Raw genomic sequence first — 22403 nt, 5'->3', positions numbered from 1 at the left:
ACCGCTGTCTGTTCCACTTCTCTATACCTCTGTCTATTCCACTTCTCTATTCATCTGTCTATTCCACTTCTCTATACCGCTGTCTGTTCCACTTCTCTATACCGCTGTCTGTTCCACTTCTCTATACCTCTCTCTGTTCCACTTCTCTATACCTCTCTCTGTTCCACTTCTCTATACCTCTGTCTATTCCACTTCTCTATTCATCTCTCTGTTCCACTTCTCTATACCTCTCTCTGTCCCACTTCTCTATACCTCTCTCTGTTCCACTTCTCTATACCTCTCTCTGTCCCACTTCTCTATACCTCTCTCTGTCCACTTCTCTATACCTCTCTCTGTTCCACTTCTCTATACCTCTCTCTGTTCCACTTCTCTATACCTCTCTCTGTCCACTTCTCTATACCTCTCTCTGTCCACTTCTCTATACCTCTCTCTGTCCCACTTCTCTATACCTCTCTCTGTTCCACTTCTCTATACCTCTGTCTATTCCACTTCTCTATACCGCTGTCTGTTCCACTTCTCTATACCGCTGTCTGTTCCACTTCTCTATACCTCTCTCTGTTCCACTTCTCTATACCTCTGTCTGTTCCACTTCTCTATACCTCTCTCTGTTCCACTTCTCTATACCTCTGTCTATTCCACTTCTCTATACCTCTCTCTGTTCCACTTCTCTATACCTCTCTCTGTTCCACTTCTCTATACCTCTCTCTGTTCCACTTCTCTATACCTCTCTCTGTTCCACTTCTCTATACCTCTCTCTGTTCCACTTCTCTATACCTCTGTCTATTCCACTTCTCTATACCTCTCTCTGTTCCACTTCTCTATACCTCTCTCTGTTCCAATGTCTCAGCGTCTTTGACCCTTCTTCACCTGTCTTTTATGTCTGCCTCTTGATTTACCTTCTTTAAACTGCCCCCCATTGAATACAGAGTCATAGTTTTGTGCTTGACTCTGAAATACAGATACCTGCCCAGGTCACACCTAAGTGAAGAAGTACTCTGTATTGTCTGTTTGGTTTTCATGTTCACACTTGGTTCTATTTTGGCTCTAAAATTAACTAGTGTTTGAGCAAGACCCAAGGTAAATGGCCCTTATTTATGATTAATAAATTTAAGGTGTTCTGTTTCGGGCATAGAGAGCGGCAGCAGCTTATAAACAGAGCAGGAAGTTAGGGTAACACTTTATTTGGATAGTCCATCTGTAGATGCTCTACGGACAATGTACAGACATTTCAACTAACTAGCTACTAATCCTAACCTTAACCCTTATCCTAACCCTAAACTTAACCCTATCCCTAACTCAAACCTTAACCCTTGCCCTAACCCTTATTCGTAACTTACCCTAACCCTAACCTTAGCAAGTAGTTGCTTATCAACAGATTTGTTGATAGTATGACCACCTGTAGTCTGAGTAGAACTATGAGTGAGGCCTTATGGGTCATTTGTATTGTGCCTTGTAAGTTGTTTTACAAAGTATTTAGGACCTTTGAACTTTTGATACTTTCTAAAGTGAATAATATTTCTGTAAATTTTATACATGTAGCGCCATATTCAGCTTTCTGTTTTATATCTATTTTCATCTCCCATGGAAAAGCCCAGGATATTGGATAACCTATCACGACGAAGGCGGTCATGCAGTTAATGGGTAATTTGCAACACTTAATTGAGAAAAATAGTTTTAGTTAAAATTAATATTGAACGTAATTATCCTTTAATGTTACTTCATAATTCTCTCAAACCACTGCCAGAGGGAGTATTTTTCTATCTTTCGAGGTCAGATATAAAAACAGAACATTAGCATTTAATTTAATTGGACGAATTGTTTTCAGGATACTGTATGTGACACAGGTTGAGATGAGCCTTGTCCTTGAGGCAGAACAGAGCGATTTCCACTAGATGGGCCAGCTCCAAAGTCAAAATTGACTATAATGTAAATATTCATGACAACAAAAATGTGCTTTTTGGTCTTAATTTAAGGTTAGGGTTAGGCATTAGGGTTAGCAGTGTGGTTAGGGTTAGGGTTAGGTTTAAAAGCAGATTTTATGACTTTGTGTCTGTGTCAGCTACTGACCACTGTGCAGAGCTGCCTCCAGAACAAGATTCATGATGAAAAACTCTAACCTGCGTATGTGACCTGGCTGCAATCCTCATCCAAGTCAAGTCAACTTTATTGAGTTCATTCCAAATCCTCACATCTGGGAGGTCATAGAGGGTTATAGGTTGGGCTAGTTCCAGTCTCAGCTCAAATCTTAGCTCTAAGAATTTATATGTCCATTGGGGTCGATAGGCACAATGTCACAGACATGAGAACATATCTTATATACTGCAGTCTCTCACCCAAGCTCTGACCTCTTGTCTATTGATATTAAAACAATATCTGTCACAAACACTTTACCTGACTGTGTCACACAGAGAGAAAAGAGGTTTGACGCCATGTCTCTTAATGTGATTATGTGCATCTGATTTAAACCAAATAGAATGATCTGGGAAATCACTGCAGAATCCAAAGCCTCCTTTTGGAACCCACAATGTCCACATTGTATTTGCAAATGCATATCCTAAGCCTAAGGACATGTGACTAGCAGTAAAGAAACGATGAAGACTGTAGATTGGGGCTCAGTTATTACTCTGTTACTGGAAGTCCCGCATCACTAGAGAAGTGGCACTTCCTCTCTAATTAGAGCAGTTTGGCAGGCCAGGCAGTCTCCCTCCCTCTAAGTGTCCCTCAGTGTTTCAAGGCAGATAACTCAGCCATATCTCTTCTTTTGTGGTTTGGAAAGTTTTCTTTAATTGCTGTTTAAATGTTAATCAGGCTTAGTATGTAGCCTCAGGTACAAATAGAGGTGTTTTATCGACTAAATACAGAGCATGTCCTTCTGCCTCCAGAGTATACTGACATACTGTTTTTGCAGATAGATGTTGTTGAAGATACCCTTTCATTACAGAGACCTGATGCATCTGAAGGGAGCAAAATTAAAGACTGTTATTTCATAAAAGGATTAATAAAGCAAATGTCAATCCATCAAGAACTCAGGGGAGGATGTACACATTCCTCTGGTAAATATCAAGCACTCAGGGGAGGATGTACACATTCCTCTGGTAAATATCAAGCACTCAGGGGAGGACGTACACATTCCTCTGGTAAATATCAAGCACTCAGGGGAGGACGTACACATTCCTCTGGTAAATATCAAGCACTCAGGGGAGGACGTATACATTCCTCTGGTAAATATCAAGCACTCAGGGGAGGACGTACACATTCCTCTGGTAAATATCAAGCACTCAGGGGAGGACGTGCACATTCCTCTGGTAAATATCAAGCACTCAGGGGAGGACGTACACATTCCTCTGGTAAATATCAAGCACTCAGGGGAGGACGTACACATTCCTCTGGTAAATATCAAGCACTCAGGGGAGGACGTACACATTCCTCTGGTAAATATCAAGCACTCAGGGGAGGACGTGCACATTCCTCTGGTAAATATCAAGCACTAAGGGGAGGACGTACACATTCCTCTGGTAAATATCAAGCACTCAGGGGAGGACGTACACATTCCTCTGGTAAATATCAAGAACTCAGGGGAGGACGTACACATTCCTCTGGTAAATATCAAGCACTCAGGGGAGGACGTGCACATTCCTCTGGTAAATATCAAGCACTCAGGGGAGGACGTACACATTCCTCTGGTAAATATCAAGCACTCAGGGGAGGACGTACACATTCCTCTGGTAAATATCAAGCACTCAGGGGAGGACGTGATTTTGACTTGTGATTATGCCAAGAGGATAACAGACAGAACAATGATAGATCGTAGTGACAATGTTCACCCAAATTCTACAAGTCTTGGATTATTGTGAGGGACAATATCTGGATTCTGCCTAAGCCCACTGGAGCTTAGATAGGAGGGACTAATAGATAGACAAAGGGAAGACTGAAAGCAGGGACTAGAGATGTGAGGCCCTGTCGCCGCTGGTCAGTCAGCATGTTCTCACTGCCATTGGCACAGAGGCTTGGTTGAACTTGTAAGTGCCCATGTAGAACGATTGAGCTGCAGCTCAGACAGGATTATCAAATGACACTTCAGCTTCCCAAGCTAGTCACAACTGAAGCTTACATGGTCCACGAGAGTAGAGAAGGAAGGCTTACTGTAGGCACGCCGGACTTTAAACACCAGAACCTCAGAACCTTTCTCATTGTTTTTGTTGTGGCCTGTTCTGCAAAGGTAATGATAGACTTTAGAGGAGAGAATGGGGAAGGGATGGGGGGAGGAGGGAAAAAGAAAAACAACCAGTGCTTCCGGACGATGCTGAGCATTTAATCTTTGGTGCTTGGAGAATACAAAGAATCCAGTAATCGTCCCTGACCTTGACACCGACAACAAGGTCACTGAGGAGCCGGGGTATTTGCATTCCCACAAATGATTTGCGGATACATGCAGAACAATTATCAAACTGGATTATAAGGCATCATGTTGTGTAATCCCCCACCACCCCCAAGACACACACATACACACACCCCTCCGGGACTGTACCTGTACTCTTTCATGCCTGACACCTCACACTTCATTACGACAGAGCACACATCAATACGGACAAGCCAGGTCAGCCTTCAGCTACACACACTCTCGCTCTCTCCTTTCTTTCTTTCTTTCTTTCTTTCTTTCTTTCTTTCTTTCTTTCTCCTTTCTCTCTCTCAAATCAAATAAAATAAAATGTATTTATCTCAAAGTGCTGTACAGAAACCCAGCCTAAAACCCCAAACAGAAAACAATGCAGGTGTAGAAGCACGGTGGCTAGGAAAAACTCCCTAGAAAGGTCAAAACCTAGGAAGAAACCTAGAGAGGAACCAGGCTCTGAGGGGTGGCCAGTCCTCTTCTGGCTGTGCCGGGTGGAGATTATAACAGAACATGGCCAAGATGTTCAAATGTTCATAAATGACCAGCATGGTCAAATAATAATAATCACAGTTGTCGAGGGTGCAACAAGTCAGCACCTCAAGAGTAAATGTCAGTTGGCTTTTCATAGCCGATCATTGAGAGTATCTCTACCGCTCCTGCTGTCTCTAGAGAGTTGAAAACATCAGGTCTGGGACAAGGTAGCACGTCCGGTGAACAGGTCAGGGTTCCATAGCCGCAGGCAGAACAATTGAAACTGGAGCAGCAGCACGGCCAGGTGGACTGGGGACAGCAAGGAGTCATCATGTCAGGTAGTCCTGAGGCATGGTCCTAGGGCTCAGGTCCTCCGAGAGAGAGAAAGAAAGAAAGAGAGAATTAGAGAGAGCATACTTAAATTCACACAGGACACCGGATAAGACAGGATAAATACTCCAGATATATCAGACTGACCCTAGCCCCCCGACACATAAACTACTGGAGGCTGAGACAGGAGGGGTCAGGAGACACTGTGGCCCCATCCGACGATACCCCCGGACAGGGCCAAACAGGAAGGATATAACCCCACCCACTTTGCCAAAGCACAGCCCCCACACCACTAGAGGGATATCTTCAACCACCAACTTACCATCCTGAGATAAGGCAGAGTATAGCCCACAAAGATCTCCGCCACGGCACCACCCAAGGGGGGCGCCAACCCAGACAGGAAGACCACGTCAGTGACTCAACCCACTCAAGTGACGTACCCCTCCTAGGGACGGCATGGAAGAACACCAATAAGCCAGTAACTCAGCCCCTGCAATAGGGTTAGAGGCAGAGAATCCCAGTGGAAAGAGGGGAACCGGCCAGGCAGAGACAGCAAGGGCGGTTGGTTGCTCCAGAGCCTTTCCGTTCACCTTCACACTCCTGGGCCAGACTACACTTAATCATAGGACCCACTGAAGAGATGAGTCTTCAGTAAAGCCTTAAAGTTTGAGACCGAGTCTGCATCTCTCACATGGGTAGGCAGACCATTCCATAAAAATGGGGCTCTATAGGAGAAAGCCCTGCCTCCAGCTGTTTGCTTAGGAATTCTAGGGACAATTAGGAGGCCTGCGTCTTGTGACCGTAGCGTTCGTGTAGGTATATATGGCAGGACCAAATCGGAAAGATAGGTAGGAGCAAGCCCATGTAATGCTTTGTAGGTTAGCAGTAAAACCTTGAAATCAGCCCTTGCCTTAACAGGAAGCCAGTGTAGGGAGGCTAGCACTGGAGTAATATGATCACATTTTTGGGTTCTAGTCAGGATTCTAGCAGCCGTATTTAGCACTAACTGAAGTTTATTTAGTGCTTTATCCGGGTAGCCGGAAAGTAGAGCATTGCAGTAGTCCAACCTAGAAGTAACAAAAGCATGGATTAATTTTTCTGCATCATTTGTGGACAGAAAGTTTCTGATTTTTGCAATGTTACGTAGATGGAAAAAAGCTGCCCTTGAAACAGTCTTGATATGTTCTTCAAAAGAGAGATCAGGGTCCAGAGTAACACCGAGGTCCTTCACAGTTTTATTTGAGACGACTGTACAACCATCAAGATTAATTGTCAGATTTAACAGAAGATCTCTTTGTTTCTTGGGACCTAGAACAAGCATCTCTTTTTTGTCCGAGTTTAAAAGTAGAAAGTTTGCAGCCATCCACTTCCGTATGTCTGAAACACAGGCTTCTAGCAAGGGCAATTTTGGGGCTTCACCATGTTTCATTGAAATGTACAGCTGTGTGTCATCCGTATAGCAGTGAAATTTAACATTATGTTTTCGAATGACATCCCCAAGAGGTAAAATATATAGTGAAAACAATAGTGGTCCTAAAACGGAACCTTGAGGAACACCGAAATTTACAGTTGATTTGTCAGAGGACAAACCATTCACAGAGACAAACTGATATCTTTCCGACAGATAAGATCTAAACCAGGCCAGAACTTGTCCGTGTAGACCAATTTGGGTTTCCAATCTCTCCAAAAGAATGTGGTGATCGATGGTATCAAAAGCAGCACTAAGATCTAGGAGCACGAGGACAGATGCAGAGCCTCGGTCTGACATCATTAAAAGGTCATTTACCACCTTCACAAGTGCAGTCTTAGTGCTATGATGGGGTCTAAAACCAGACGGAAGTGTTTCGTATACATTGTTTGTCTTCAGGAAGGCAGTGAGTTGCTGCGCAACAGCTTTTTAATTTTTTTGGGAGAGGAATGGAAGATTCGACATAGGCCGATAGTTTTTTATATTTTCTGGGTCAAGGTTTGGCTTTTTCAAGAGAGGCTTTATTACTGCCACTTTTAGTGAGTTTGGTACACAACCTGTGGATAGAGAGACGTTTATTATGTTCAACATAGGAGGGCCAAGCACAGGAAGCAGCTCTTTCAGTAGTTTAGTTGGAATAGGGTCCAGTATGCAGCTTGAAGGTTTAGAGGCCATGATTATTTTCATCATTGTGTCAAGAGATATAGTACTAAAACTCTTTAGTGTCTCCCTTGATCCTAGGTCCTGGCAGAGTTGCGCAGACTCAGGATAACAGAGCTTTGGAGGAATACGCAGATTTAAAGAGGAGTCCGTAATTTGCTTTCTAATGATCATGATCTTTTCCTCAAAGAAGTTCCTTAAATTTTTTTATTTTTTCTTTGTTTTTATTTATTATTGTTTTTGTTGTTTTTTTTTATTTTTAATTTTTTTTTTTTTTTTTTTTTTTTCTACTGCATCATTGATTGTATGTTGTTTTACTCCATGTGTAACTCTGTGTTTTTGTATGTTGTCGAACTGCTTTGCTTTATCTTGGCCAGGTCGCAATTGTAAATGAGAACTTGTTCTCAACTTGCCTACCTGGTTAAATAAAGGTGAAATAAATAAATAAATAAAAATTTATTACTGCTGAAGTGAAAGCCATCCTCTCTTGGGGAATGCTGCTTTTTAGTTAGCTTTGCGACAGTATCAAAAATAAATGTAGGATTGTTCTTATTTTCCTCAATTAAGTTGGAAAAATAGGATGATCGAGAAGCAGTGAGGGCTCTTCGATATTGCACGGTACTATCTTTCCAAGCTAGTCGGAAGACTTCCAGTTTGGTGTGGCGACATTTCCGTTCCAATTTTCTGGAAGCTTGCTTCAGAGCTCGTGTATTTTCTGTATACCAGGGAGCTAGTTTCTTATGACAAATGTTTTTAGTTTTTAGGGGTGCAACTGCATCTAGGGTATTGCGCAAAGTTAAATTGAGTTCCTCAGTTAGGTGGTTAACTGATTTTTGTCCTCTGATGTCCTTGGGTAGGCAGAGGGAGTCTGGAAGGGCATCAAGGAATCTTTGGGTTGTCTGAGAATTTATAGCACGACTTTTGATGCTCCTTGGTTGGGGTCTGAGCAGATTATTTGTTGCGATTGCAAACGTAATAAAATGGTGGTCCGATAGTCCAGGATTATGAGGAAAAACATTAAGATCCACAACATTTCTTCCACGGGACAAAACTAGGTCCAGAGTATGACTGTGGCAGTGAGTAGGTCCAGAGACATGTTGGGCAAAACCCACTGAGTCGGTGAAGGCTCCAAAAGCCTTTTGGAGTGGGTCTGTGGACTTTTCCATGTGAATATTAAAGTCACCAAAAATGTGAATATTATCTGCTGTGACTACAATGTCCGATAGGAATTCAGGGAACTCAGTGAGGAACGCTGTATATGGCCCAGGAGGCCTGTAAACAGTAGCTATAAAAAGTGATTGAGTAGGCTGCATAGATTTCATGACTAGAAGCTCAAAAGACGAAAACGTCGTTGTTTTTTTTTGTAAATTGAAATTTGCTATCGTAAATGTTAGCAACACCTCCGCCTTTGCGGGATGCACGGGGGATATGGTCACTAGTGTAACCAGGAGTTGAGGCCTCATTTAACACAGTAAACTCATCAGGCTTAAGCCATGTTTCAGTCAGGCCAATCACATCAAGATTATGATCAGTGATTAGTTCATTGACTATAACTGCCTTTGAAGTGAGGGATCTAACATTAAGTAGCCCTATTTTGAGATGTGAGATATCACGATCTCTTTCAATAATAACAGGAATGGAGGAGGTCTTTATTCTAGTGAGATTGCTAAAGCGAACACCACCATGTTTAGTTTTGCCCAACCTAGGTCGAGGCACAGACACGGTCTCAATGGGGATAGCTGAGCTGACTACACTGACTGTGCTAGTGGCAGACTCCACTAAGCTGGCAGGCTGGCTAACAGCCTGCACCCTATTTCATTGTGGAGCTAGAGGAGTTAGAGCCCTGTCTATGTTCGTAGATAAGATGAGAGCACTCCTCCAGCTAGGATGGAGTCCGTCACTCCTCAACAGGCCAGGCTTGGTCCTGTTTGTGGGTGAGTCCCAGAAAGAGGGCCAATTATCTACAAATTCTATCTTTTGGGAGGGGCAGAAAACAGTTTTCAACCAGCGATTGAGTTGTGAGACTCTGCTGTAGAGCTCATCACTCCCCCTAACTGGGAGGGGGCCAGAGACAATTACTCGATGCCGACACATCTTTCTAGCTGATTTACACGCTGAAGCTATGTTGTGCTTGGTGACCTCTGACTGTTTCATCCTAACATCGTTGGTGCCGACGTGGATAACAATATCCCTGTACTCTCTACAAGTTATAGCTTTAGCCAGCACCATCTTCAGATTAGCCTTAACGTCGGTAGCCCTGCCCCCTGGTAAACAGTGTATGATCGCTGGATGATTCGTTTTAAGTCTAATACTGCTGGTAATGATGTCGCCAATGACTAGGGTTTTCAATTTGTCAGAGCTAACGGTGGGAAGCTTTGGCGTTTCAGACCCCGGAACGGGAGGAATAGAGACCAGAGAGGAACCGGTTGATAGTTTCTGTTGGCTGAATGAGCGACACGGTTGAGCATTCCTACAGCATTTCACTCCAGAAGCCATGAGAAAGTTGTCCGGCTGCGGGGACCGTGCGAGGGGGTTTATACTAACGTTACTATCTGGACTTACTGGTGGCACAGACGCTGTTTCATCCTTTCCTACACTGAAATTGCCCTTGCCTAACGATTGCGTCTGAAGCTGGGCTTGCAGCACAGCTATCCTCGCCGTAAGGTGATCGTTCTCCTGTATATTATGAGTACAGCGACTGCAATTAGAAGGCATCATGTTAATGTTACTTAGCTTCGGCTGTTGGAAGTCCTGATGAACCATGTCCAGATAAAACGTCCGGAGTGAAAAAGTTGAATGAAAAAAAAGTTGAGTGAGGGAAAAACTAAAAATATAAATGGTAATTAAAAAGTAAAAACCGTTAAGTTGTCAGGTAGCAAAGTAAGGTTGGCAACAAAAACGCACAGCAGCACGTAAACAAGTCTGCAAGTTGTGACCGGAAATGGCTCCTTTCTCTCTCTCCTTTCTCTCTCTCCTTCCATTCTTTCTTTCCTTCTTTCTCATTTCTCTCGCTTTCCTTTCTTTCTCTTCTTTCTTTCTTTCATTCTTTCTTTCTTTCTCCTTTCTCTCTCTCCTTTCTCTCTCTTTCTCTCTCTTTCTCTCTGTGTCTGTCTTTGTCTGTCTGTCTGTGTGTGTGTCTGTGTGTCTGTCTGTGTGTGTGTCTGTGTGTCTGTCTGTGTGTGTGCACGTGTGCATCCTCTGGAGTCTCCTTTATGTAATTAAATGACTTTCATCCTCTAACAATGGAACCGCACCTTTGTTATTAAATATTCTAGGGGTTTAGATACGATTATACTCAAGGCAGATTTAATTTGTGTTTTCAACGGTTTTATTATAATAGTAGGGATAGAGGTCTTGAGTTGAGCTACAATGGTTTCATAAAAGGGAATTAAAAGATGACCCTCTCGAGCAGCAAACAATGATGTATTATGCTGAATAATTCTGAATGAAATATTATGCTGAGTGATGCTAATCAGATACCCAATATCGTAAATTCCCGGACAATAATTCCCCACCTGCCTCCGATGCTTCATCGCTGAGGTTGAGATCCCCTGCCTCTCCTCCCAGAAAGGTAGCTTAGCCGCTAACCCCAGCCCAGCATCCCTCTCTCGCCGCAGCCTAGCCGCTAACCCCAGCCCAGCATCCCTTTCTCGCTGCAGGCTAGCTGATAATCCCAGCTCTATCTCCCCTCTCTCCTCCCAGCCTAGCTACTAACACCAGCCCAGCTCTTTCCCAAACCAGGCTCCATAAATCCCAGCTCAGATCGCACCAGGAGAGCGGTCCCTCCCAGGCCCCAGGGCCCGGGAAGATCAATCCAAGGTGGAGTGACTGCAAGCCTCAGCAGCTTTTGCCCTGCTTTAATTGCAAATAGATTCAATCAGCAGGGAGTGAGAGGGCCTCCATGGTGAGGGGTCCGGGACTGACAGGTGCTAGGAGGGATGTGTGAGGAGAAGTAAGGTGCAATGTGTGTATGTGTGTGTGTGTGTGGAATATATTGTTCTTTTTTCAAGGGAGGTGTTAATGAGTCCACCAGAATGGAAAATCACAACACTGTATTTTCAGTGATTTTATTCACTTTCTTTTGGCGCACACAACAGGTGTTCAAAGTGATTAATGTTCTGTCCTCCAACACAACCTGTCCAACCATCCTTCCTATTTTTCATACTGGGTTTTCTTAGTATGATAGGATGCTGTTCAGTACATGTTGTTTCTCAGAGTCTACTGGCAGTCTACCAGCTTTAACCCTGGCTTTCTTCCTGTCTATTCCAGTCTCTGTCAGTGTTTCTTCCCACCTAAACCCTGGCTTCCCCCTCTCTCTCTCTGTTTCTTCCGGTCCATTCTGGGTCAGACGGAGGACCCTGCAGGAGGACATACTGTGGGAGGGGCCGCCAGTGTGTGCTGCTGGAGGTGACGGGCCGGGCAGAGTGTGTGTGCCAGGAGAAGTGTCGGCCCACCTTCGTGCCGGTGTGCGGCTCCGACGGCAGGTTCTACGAGAACCACTGTGAGGTGTACCGCACCGCCTGCCTGCAGAAGAGACGGATCTACGTGGTGCACAGCAAGGACTGCTTCTTCAAAGGTAGAGCCACATCACCGGACAGTGATGTTGTTATTATTGAACATGTTAATGTTCTGATACCAGACAAGTCAAATTGAAAAGATACCATTTTGTTTAATGAATCAAAGGAACTCTAAAACCCGAAGTTGGGAGATAATTACATCCACACACTGCAACTGAGTTATAAACAAAACATTCTCTAGAAGTTGTGCTAATTATGTCAGTTGAGGACACAGAATTGCTTCTTAAAATACAAACAACAACAAAAACAGTGATGAATGGCTAGACTTTATTTTTCTAAGTAATTCTTTCATTCAATACAAATGGAGTCAAACAAATGGGGCATTAAATAAATGAAAGAGAGAAATTATTTGTGCCTCATCCATTTGTAGTCTGTGTCCTGGCACTCAAGGCTATTGTCCTGGAAACCATATCAATGCACTAACAGACTGGTCTCTTACCGTATGCAGTCTCCATTATAAGAGGTTGTATTCAGCTTCTATATGCTTTTATATTGTATTAGGATTCATTTCAATTAATGAATTGAGCCAGTTCCTAAAACTGAAGAAACTGAACATTGCCCACTAAACAATGTTAGAATAATGTAAACTGAATGGCAGGCTTGTATATAGGAAATGTACTTTGCATGTATGTTAAGTTTTCATATCTAATTCAAAGTATGGCGTAAGCATCCCAGCAATATCTAACATCTGCAAATATTTTCTGTCAAACCTGCAACTTCAGTTTGCTAACAGCTTCAATTCATAACAAATTACCACGGATCACAAATACTGCATTGATTATCATTGGACTCCCAGACCCTTCCATCCTGAACAAATGTGCAATTCAGGAAAAAAGTCCTGCCTTATTATCCACAATGCAGACCACCCACTCAGTCACTGCTTCGACCCCCTGCCATCAGGATGGAGCTACTGGTCGGTAAAAGCCCACTCTAATACAATATAACAGTAGCAGTGTTCTAATGTTAAGCTCCTCTGTTTCACTGTCGATACTGGGACAGTGAAGGTTGTTTCTTGTTGTTACACATCACACTGAACAATATAACAGCCAGTAGGCAGCACTACATCTATTATTTACTGACTGTTTCCCTGTTGATAATGTTTACTGCTTTTCATTGCTTGGTCTGGGACGGGGAAGGCTGTGTCTTGCTGTCTCGCTGTGGTGAAAAAGAATTTCCCCTTGAAGACCCATGAACAGTATCCATTGAGTCCTTACTGTCTACAAGAACGTATGCATGACTGGCTGAGGAGGCAATGCCCCTACTCATCTCTACTCTTCTAAAGATCATTTCCCATTTTGACTGGGACAGTAAAACACAGTAATTATTGGCCTTATGCTTCTATCAGCATGTACTGTACTCCACTACTAGAAGCAAGTAGCAGAGTACAGTACATGGTTTACAATGGTGTCATGTGAAGCTGGGTCCAGGTAGTTAGAGAGGAGAAGTGAACATGCAGAAATGTTCTGTCATCTCACATTAGAGCGCCAGAGATCCCCGGCAGACACTGCCATGCATGCTTCATCCAAATTAGGCAGGTGTTCAATCGCAACATTACACTTGATTACCGTTTCAGTGCAAGCCAGCGACGGAAGAGGCTCACATAAGTAGTAATGCTCAAATGTCAGGGAAGACGCATTTGTTTACCTTCCTGTGTGAAGAGCGGTGGGTTGGAACATTATAGTCTGCTGAAAATGCAAGGATTAGGTACAGATGTAGGATCTTCATTTGAGCCAGTTTTCTACCGCAGGAAAATAATCCTGCAGCAACATGAAGTGTGAATCATTCAGTGGATTGTAATTAATGGACATTTTTGTAGTTGTTGATGCACTTTTCGTGACGGAAAATCAAGTCTTAATTTTCAAGGTGGAAATGACAAACTTCAGAAGCCTTTTAAAACCTCAAATACACTACTAGTTTTACATTTGCTGCACTGCAAAAGGGTGATCAAATTAAAATCCTATATCTGTTATGTACTATAAATAGGATGGAGTCTAATTTTAATACAGCATTATGACCTCAAATGGTATTTATAAGACTGTCACCACCATTATCAACCGTACATAAACACACAGAAATAGACTAAAGTGTTAATTTTTCTAAAACCGCAAAAGAATCAGCATGAGATTGAAGGATTCAGAGCAAAAAAAATCTGATTCTATCAAATGATGACTGAAAAGCAGCTGTCCTCTAAGAAACATTTTAAATGGTTAAGTATTATGGACAAAATTAGGCAGGGTGAAGGGGATTGGCATAACAGTCCCTTATCTAGAGAAAACTGTACAAAACCCACATTTAACTATTGCTTTCCTTATGGATGGCGATAAGGTGGAGGAGGACGCATAGGAAAGAGCTTAAGGCTTCTCCCCCTCAACACCTTATTCTGCTGTTTCCCCCACACAGAGCTTAAGGCTTCTCCCCCTCAACACCTTATTCTGCTGTTTCCCCCACACAGAGCTTAAGGCTTCTCCTCCTCAACACCTTATTCTGCTGTTTCCCCCACACAGAGCTTAAGGCTTCTCCTCCTCAACACCTTATTCTGCTGTTTCCCCCACACAGAGCTTAAGGCTTCTCCTCCTCAACACCTTATTCTGCTGTTTCCCCCACACAGAGCTTAAGGCTTCTCCTCCTCAACACCTTATTCTGCTGTTTCCCCCACACAGAGCTTAAGGCTTCTCCTCCTCAACACCTTATTCTGCTGTTCCCCCCACACAGAGCTTAAGGCTTCTCCTCCTCAACACCTTATTCTGCTGTTTCCCCCACACAGAGCTTAAGGCTTCTCCTCCTCAACACCTTATTCTGCTGTTTCCCCCACACAGAGCTTAAGGCTTCTCCCCCTCAACACCTTATTCTGCTGTTTCCCCCACACAGAGCTTAAGGCTTCTCCTCCTCAACACCTTATTCTGCTGTTTCCCCCACACAGAGCTTAAGGCTTCTCCCCCTCAACACCTTATTCTGCTGTTTCCCCCACACAGAGCTTAAGGCTTCTCCCCCTCAACACCTTATTCTGCTGTTTCCCCCACACAGAGCTTAAGGCTTCTCCTCCTCAACACCTTATTCTGCTGTTTCCCCCACACAGAGCTTAAGGCTTCTCTCCCTCAACACCTTATTCTGCTGTTTCCCCCACACAGAGCTTAAGGCTTCTCCTCCTCAACACCTTATTCTGCTGTTTCCCCCACACGGAGCTTAAGGCTTCTCTCCCTCAACACCTTATTCTGCTGTTTCCCCCACACGGAGTTTAAGGCTTCTCCTCCTCAACACCTTATTCTGCTGTTTCCCCCACACGGAGCTTAAGGCTTCTCCTCCTCAACACCTTATTCTGCTGTTTCCCCCACACAGAGCTTAAGGCTTCTCCTCCTCAACACCTTATTCTGCTGTTTCCCCCACACAGAGCTTAAGGCTTCTCCTCCTCAACACCTTATTCTGCTGTTTCCCCCACACAGAGCTTAAGGCTTCTCCCCCTCAACACCTTATTCTGCTGTTTCCCCCACACAGAGCTTAAGGCTTCTCCTCCTCAACACCTTATTCTGCTGTTTCCCCCACACAGAGCTTAAGGCTTCTCCCTCTCAACACCTTATTCTGCTGTTTCCCCCACACAGAGCTTAAGGCTTCTCCTCCTCAACACCTTATTCTGCTGTTTCCCCCACACAGAGCTTAAGGCTTCTCCTCCTCAACACCTTATTCTGCTGTTTCCCCCACACAGAGCTTAAGGCTTCTCCCCCTCAACACCTTATTCTGCTGTTTCCCCCCACACAGAGCTTAAGGCTTCTCCTCCTCAACACCTTATTCTGCTGTTTCCCCCACACAGAGCTTAAGGCTTCTCCCCCTCAACACCTTATTCTGCTGTTTCCCCCACACAGAGCTTAAGGCTTCTCCTCCTCAACACCTTATTCTGCTGTTTCCCCCACACAGAGCTTAAGGCTTCTCTCCCTCAACACCTTATTCTGCTGTTTCCCCCACACAGAGCTTAAGGCTTCTCCCCCTCAACACCTTATTCTGCTGTTTCCCCCCACACAGAGCTTAAGGCTTCTCCTCCTCAACACCTTATTCTGCTGTTTCCCCCACACAGAGCTTAAGGCTTCTCCCCCTCAACACCTTATTCTGCTGTTTCCCCCACACAGAGCTTAAGGCTTCTCCTCCTCAACACCTTATTCTGCTGTTTCCCCCACACAGAGCTTAAGGCTTCTCCTCCTCAACACCTTATTCTGCTGTTTCCCCCACACAGAGCTTAAGGCTTCTCCTCCTCAACACCTTATTCTGCTGTTTCCCCCACACAGAGCTTAAGGCTTCTCCTCCTCAACACCTTATTCTGCTGTTTCCCCCACACAGAGCTTAAGGCTTCTCCTCCTCAACACCTTATTCTGCTGTTTCCCCCACACAGAGCTTAAGGCTTCTCCTCCTCAACACCTTATTCTGCTGTTTCCCCCACACAGAGCTTAAGGCTTCTCCCCCTCAACACCTTATTCTGCTGTTTCCCCCACACAGAAATACTCTTTCAACCCCTTTGTCAACCAATCATTTTGAAGCCAATAGGAAGAGATTGCAGCCTGCCATCCACTCAATAGTATTGATGTAAGCCTTTGGCTCTTGGCCATTGGCCTGTGACAAGCTGGAGATATGATTGTGAGGTGCTCTAGAAATGCCTATGGAATCCTGGCTCAGGCTTTTGTCGTATTTCGTGGTGACGTTACTCTAGTGTTTCAACAAGGAGTGTAGCTGATGGGAATACAATAAATCACCAGTAATCTCCTTTCCCTCCAAACACATCCAGGTGGCATACTGTACATCCTTGAACACATAAGCAAACACAGATGCACATGCACACCACACTCAGACACACAGACTACCCACACAGGAACTGGTCAGCAAACTACCCCACAGCACAACTCCATTGCTTGTTTGGAAATTAATCCAAACAAGAGAACAACTTTGTTTGCCCTTGTCTTTACTTCTGAACAACATCCCGGGTCAGGCCCATTTCCCGACCCCCCCTTTAATTAAAACAACGCTCGCTAAAACAATCCAAACAGAGCTAACAGAACTAACATGGCTGATTATTTGAATAGCTTTCATCTCCTGAATGATGGACCACAACAAAGCATAGCCTGTTCTGCTGCAGCCTGCAGCACAGTGGGAGGCCTGTGAAGCAGCCAGGCTGACCGACCGATTTCTTCTTCCCATTCAGCCAGCCCAATCCAACGCCCCCATCTTCCAACACAGACAGGGTAAAGTTACAACTCACCAGCAGGGTGTGTCCTAAATGGTCTCCTTCTCCCTACCCTTCTCCCTATCCTACCTCCTACCCTTCATCCTACCCTTCTCCCTACCCTTCTCCCTAACCTACCTCCTACCCTTCCTCCTACCCTTCTCCCTACCCCCCCTGTCATACAGCCCATATGGGCCCTGGTCAAAAGTAGCGCACTAGGGAATAGGGAGTTTTTTGGGATGAGACCCCAGCCTGTAGATTGCGTTTAAAAATGACTCTCCGAGGGTCAGACCGAGTTCAGAAACAAGCAATTGAGGGGCCATTGCCGCTCCTCGCGATTCCTGATAATGATCAATCGGACACGTCACATGTCGGACAAATTAGAGCAACAACGATGGATGGAAGTTCACTTGTCCTCCTCTTCTGTTTTTCTTCTCTCAGCGTTTGACTGCTCTCTGGTCTCTTATCGGTCTGCTTGGTTTGATGTCTGGCTGTGGTTGTTGCATTAGCTATCAAAACTGCTTTTCACTGTGCCCTGTGCCCACAGTGTGGACTCTTTTCTTAAGTGTCTGTCTTATTGCTTGCTGATCTTTGACCCCTTGTGTCTAAAGCCATTAGCTCAGTTACAAAAACACTTTGGTTTTGGAGGAGTAGATCACTTTCAGGCACAGTTCACGCCTTGCAGACCTCAGCCAACAGCTTGCAGGGCCACCCAGGTTCACAGTGTGAAGCGGAGGTCTAAAATGCTCCTGACTCTGTACACAAGCCAGTAATGTACATGATGCTGAATACTGTGCAGTATATGGCTCATCATACCACTGCACTGTCATGTCATTTTATACCTACATCAAATTGTTTTACTCTCATTATTCTAAGTATGAATTGCTTGTAAGTTATACACACAAACCAGACCTGTTCTGTCTGTAGTTTTCCTACTTCCAAGAATGTCATTGTTTTAATGTCATATTAAACAATGTTGAGCAATATTTTGTACTGAAACTGAATAGACTGAGTATACAAAACATTAAGTTACAAAACTTCCTAATATTGAAGTAGGCTGGATGTCCTTTGGGTGGTGGACAAATCTCAGTATACTCAGGAAACTGTTGTGTGAAAAACCCAGCAGCGTTGCAGTTCTTGACACAAACTGGTGCGCCGGGGACCTACTACCATACCCCGTTCAAAGGCACTTAAATATTTTGTCTTGCCTATTCACCCTCTAAATGGCATACATACACAATCCATTTCTCAATTGTCTCACGGCTTAACCATCCTTATTTAACCTCTTTAAGGGTTCATAGCGTTCACCTGGATTCACCTGTCTGTCTGTCACAGGCGTCGATGAAAGGTGACCAAAACGCAGCGGGTATAGTGCTCATATTCCTTTTATTATTGAGTTTTTACCTGAAATTGCAGTAACAGCCTGATACATTCTGAAATTGTCACAGTAACTGCCGGCTGCACTGAGCCAGGTAAAACTATAGAAGCCCATCCCCACCACCTAAAACATGTAAAATGTAGATCATACACATAGATGTTTTTCATTTGTAACATTGTGTGGTGATGGGTGGGAAATTGTTTTCTTGGTGCCCAGAGTTTTTCCTGATCTGGTAGTAGGCTAACCTAACCAACTGTGGACTCCTTGAAAAGTAGAATTCTCTTTCGCCACATCGCTCCTCAGACTCTCCTTCATATTTTGTAGTGGGAATATGGCCTAATCCGTGCCACTTATATTGTAAAGTTGTGCAGGGCACATAAAACTACCTTAGAAACTACCATTCCTTCTTCTTCTTAATCAGGGCCATGCTGTTGAGTGTTTTGCCAGCCAGGTGAGATGTGGCCAGGCCCCAGGCCCCAGGCCTCCCTTGACAGCACTTAATGTGTTACAGTTTTGTTATTAACAACCCTTCTAACAATCCCCATCCTTCTCAGTTCTCTCATGAACACCTCCCCCCCACCCATCCTCACGGTCACGTGCTCACCTCATTAAGTTTATTCCTCCCCACAGATTCATTATGTGAAAGTAGTATTTGCTGTGTGGAAATGGATGCCCTGTCCCGGATAGAAATGTCCCCAGCTCCTCCATTAGTCCCCTGTATTATACAGATCACTCTCACCTATGAAAATAGAAAGGTCTTTTGGTCGCTGTACATGCTGGTGAGCTGGTGAACATTCACAGACAGTTTGACTACAGAGCCATTATAGCCCAGCGGTCCCTGCCTGCCAACGCCCTGGTCCTAGCCCAGATCTTTTAACTTCCTCCACTGCGAATGCCGGCACAGATGGAGAACAAAACACGCCCACGGTTACCGTTTAGACAAAATGGCCGTGCTGTGGCGTTGTAGTGTTGTGGCTCAGTAGGGACATGTTGGGACAGCTTTACTGTGCATGATGCTTTTAAGGCTATCAGACCCTGCTTTTATGGACCATTGTGCCATCTTCCTGTTTGTCACATCGTATACTAAAACCCCTCTCAGTGGCCATGAGGCAGTCAGCCTACATACTGTTCACACCAGACCCAGGCTGGATCCCAAATTACATTGTGTTTCCTATATAGAGCACTACTTTTGACTAGAGCCCTATGGGCTACTGTTTATACACACTGTATATTTATTTATATACTGGATTTTTGATATAGCTCATTTAATAAATCTACTGCTGTACATATCAGTCTTAGTTTATCTTGTGTAAATTCCCCCGGTGTACACACAGTGCATTCAGAAAGTATTCAGACCCCTTGACTTTTTCCACATTTTGTTACGCTACAGCCTCATTCTAAAGTTGATTTTCATCAATCTACACACAATACCTCATAATGACAAAGTAAAAACATGTTTTTTGAAATTTTAGCAAATGTATAAAATAAAAAATGAAATATCACATTTACATAAGTATTCATACCCTTTACTAAGTACTTTGTTGAAGCACCTTTGGCAGACTTGAGTCTATGATGCTACAAGCTTGGAACACCTGTGTTTGGGTAATTTCTCCCATTCTTCTCTGCAGATCCTCTCAAGCTCTGTCAGGTTGGATGGGGAGCATCGCTGCACAGCTATTTTCAGGTCTTTCCAGAGATGTTCGATCGGGTTAAAGTCCAGGCTCTGGCTGTGCCACTCAAGGACATTCAGAGACGTGTCCCGAAGCCACTCCTGTGTTGTCTTGGCTGTGTACTTAGGGTCGTTGTCCAGTTGGAGGTGAAACTTTGCCCCAGTCTGAGGTCCTGAGTGCTCTGGAGCAGGTTTTCATCAAGGATCTCTCTGTACTTTGCTCCGTTCATCTTTTCCTCAATTCTGACTAGTCTCAGAGACCCTGGCACTGAAAAACATCTCCACAGCATGATGCTGCCAACACCATGCTTCACCGTAGGGATGGTGCCAGGTTCCTCTAGACATGACGTTTGGCATTTAGTCCAAATAGTTCAATCTTGGTTTCATCAGACCAGAGAATCTTGTTCCACATGGTCTGAGAGTCATTAGGTGCCTTTTGGCAAACTTCAAGCGGCTGTCATGTGCCTTTTACTGAGGAGTGGCTTCCGTCTGAGCACTCTACAATAAAGGCCTGATTGGTGGAGTGCAGCTTAGATGGCTGTCCTTCTGGAAGATTCTCCCATCTCCACAGAGGAACTCTGGAGCTCTTTCAGAGTGACCATCGGGTTCTTGGTCACCTCCCTGACCAAGGCCCTTCTCCCCTGATTGCTCAGTTTGGCCGGGCGGCCAGCTCTAGGACGAGTCTTGGTGAATCCAGACTTCTTCCATTTAAGAATGATTGAGGCCACTGTGTTCTTGGGGATCTTTGATGGTGCAGACATTTTTTGGTGTCCTTCCCCAGATCTGTCCCTCGACATAATCCTGTCTCGGAGCTCTACAGACAATTCCTTCCACCTCATGGCTTGGTTTTGCTCTGACATGCACTGTCAACTGTGGGACCTTTATATAGACAGGTGAATTCCAAATCATGTCCAATCAATGGAATTTACCACAGGTGGACTCCAATCAAGTTGTAGAAACATCTCAAGGATGATCAATGGAAACAGGATGCACCTGAGCTCAATTTCAAGTCTCATAGCAAAGGGTCTGAATACTTATGTAAATAAGGTATTTCTGTTCTTTGATTTGCAAACATTCCTAAAAACCTGTTTTGGCTTTGTCATTATGGGGTACTGTGTGTAGATTGACGATATAATCTATTTTAGAATAAGACTTTAACATGACAAAATGTGGAAAAAGTAAAAGGGCCTGAATACTTCCGAAGGCTCTGAATGTACAGCTTTCAGTTTGATACTGTTACAGTGCTATTTGGGTTGTTAATTGGATTCGTCACACTGTTCTTGATTTCTTGCCTTTCTTTTTTGTATTTTTCTTTACATATTAGATGTTTGACATTTGACTGCACTGTCAAAAGCTAAACTCAGCAAAAAAATAAACGTCCTCTCACTGTCAACTGCGTTTATTTTCAGCAAACTTAACATGGGTAAATATTTGTATGAACATAACAAGATTCAACAACTGAGAAATAAACTGAACAAGTTCCACAGACATGTGACTAACAGAAATGGAATAATGTGTCCCTGAACAAAGGGGGGGTCAAAATCAAAAGTAACAGTCAGTATCTGGTGTGGCCACCAGCTGCATTAAGTACTGCTGTGCATCTCCTCCTCATGGACTGCACCAGATTTGCCAGTTCTTGCTGTGAGATGTTACCCCACTCTTCCACCAAGGCACCTTCAAGTTCCCTGACATTTCTGGGGGGAATGGCCCTATCTCTCCCCCTCCAATCCAACAGGTCCCAGACGTGCTCATTGGGATTGAGATCCGGGCTTTCGCTGGCCATGGCAGAACACTGACATTCCTGTTTTGCAGGAAATCATGCACAGAACGAGTAGTATGACTGGTGGCATTGTCATGCTCAAGGGTCATGTCAGGATGAGCCTGCAGGAAGGGTACCACATGATGGAGGACGATGTCTTCCCTATAACGCACAGCGTTGAGACACACCGCCCCAGACCATGACGGACCCTCCACCTCCAAATCAATCCCCCTCCAGAGCACAGGCCTCGGTGTAACGCTCATTCCTTCGACGATAAACACGAATCCGACCATCACCCCTGGTGAGACAAAAACCGCGACTCGTCAGAGAAGAGCACTTTTTGCCACTCCTGTCTGGTCCAGCGACGGTGGGTTTGTGCCCATAGGCAACGTTGTTGCCGGTGATGTCTGGTGAGGACCTGCCTTACAACAGGCCTACAAGTCCTCAGTCCAGCCTCTCTCAGCCTATTGCGGACAGTCTGAGCACTGATGGAGG

At 44.4% G+C, this 22403-nt stretch overlaps 1 protein-coding gene across 1 annotated transcript in view; it reads left to right on the top strand.

Annotated features, from left to right (window-relative positions):
* LOC115154018 (follistatin-related protein 4) overlaps nt 1-22403 on the top strand; it is a 260009-nt gene that overhangs the window by 109249 nt on the left and 128357 nt on the right. The window contains exon 4 of the mRNA XM_029699782.1: nt 11671-11898. Coding sequence (XP_029555642.1) covers nt 11671-11898 — 228 coding nt within the window. The remainder of the gene's footprint in view (nt 1-11670; nt 11899-22403) is intronic.

This window comes from Salmo trutta, chromosome 19, assembly GCF_901001165.1.
Source record: "Salmo trutta chromosome 19, fSalTru1.1, whole genome shotgun sequence".
Classification (NCBI taxonomy): Eukaryota; Metazoa; Chordata; class Actinopteri; order Salmoniformes; family Salmonidae; genus Salmo; species Salmo trutta.
The sequence above is the reverse complement of the archived record's forward strand: the minus strand, read 5'-3'. Positions and strand labels throughout refer to the sequence as shown.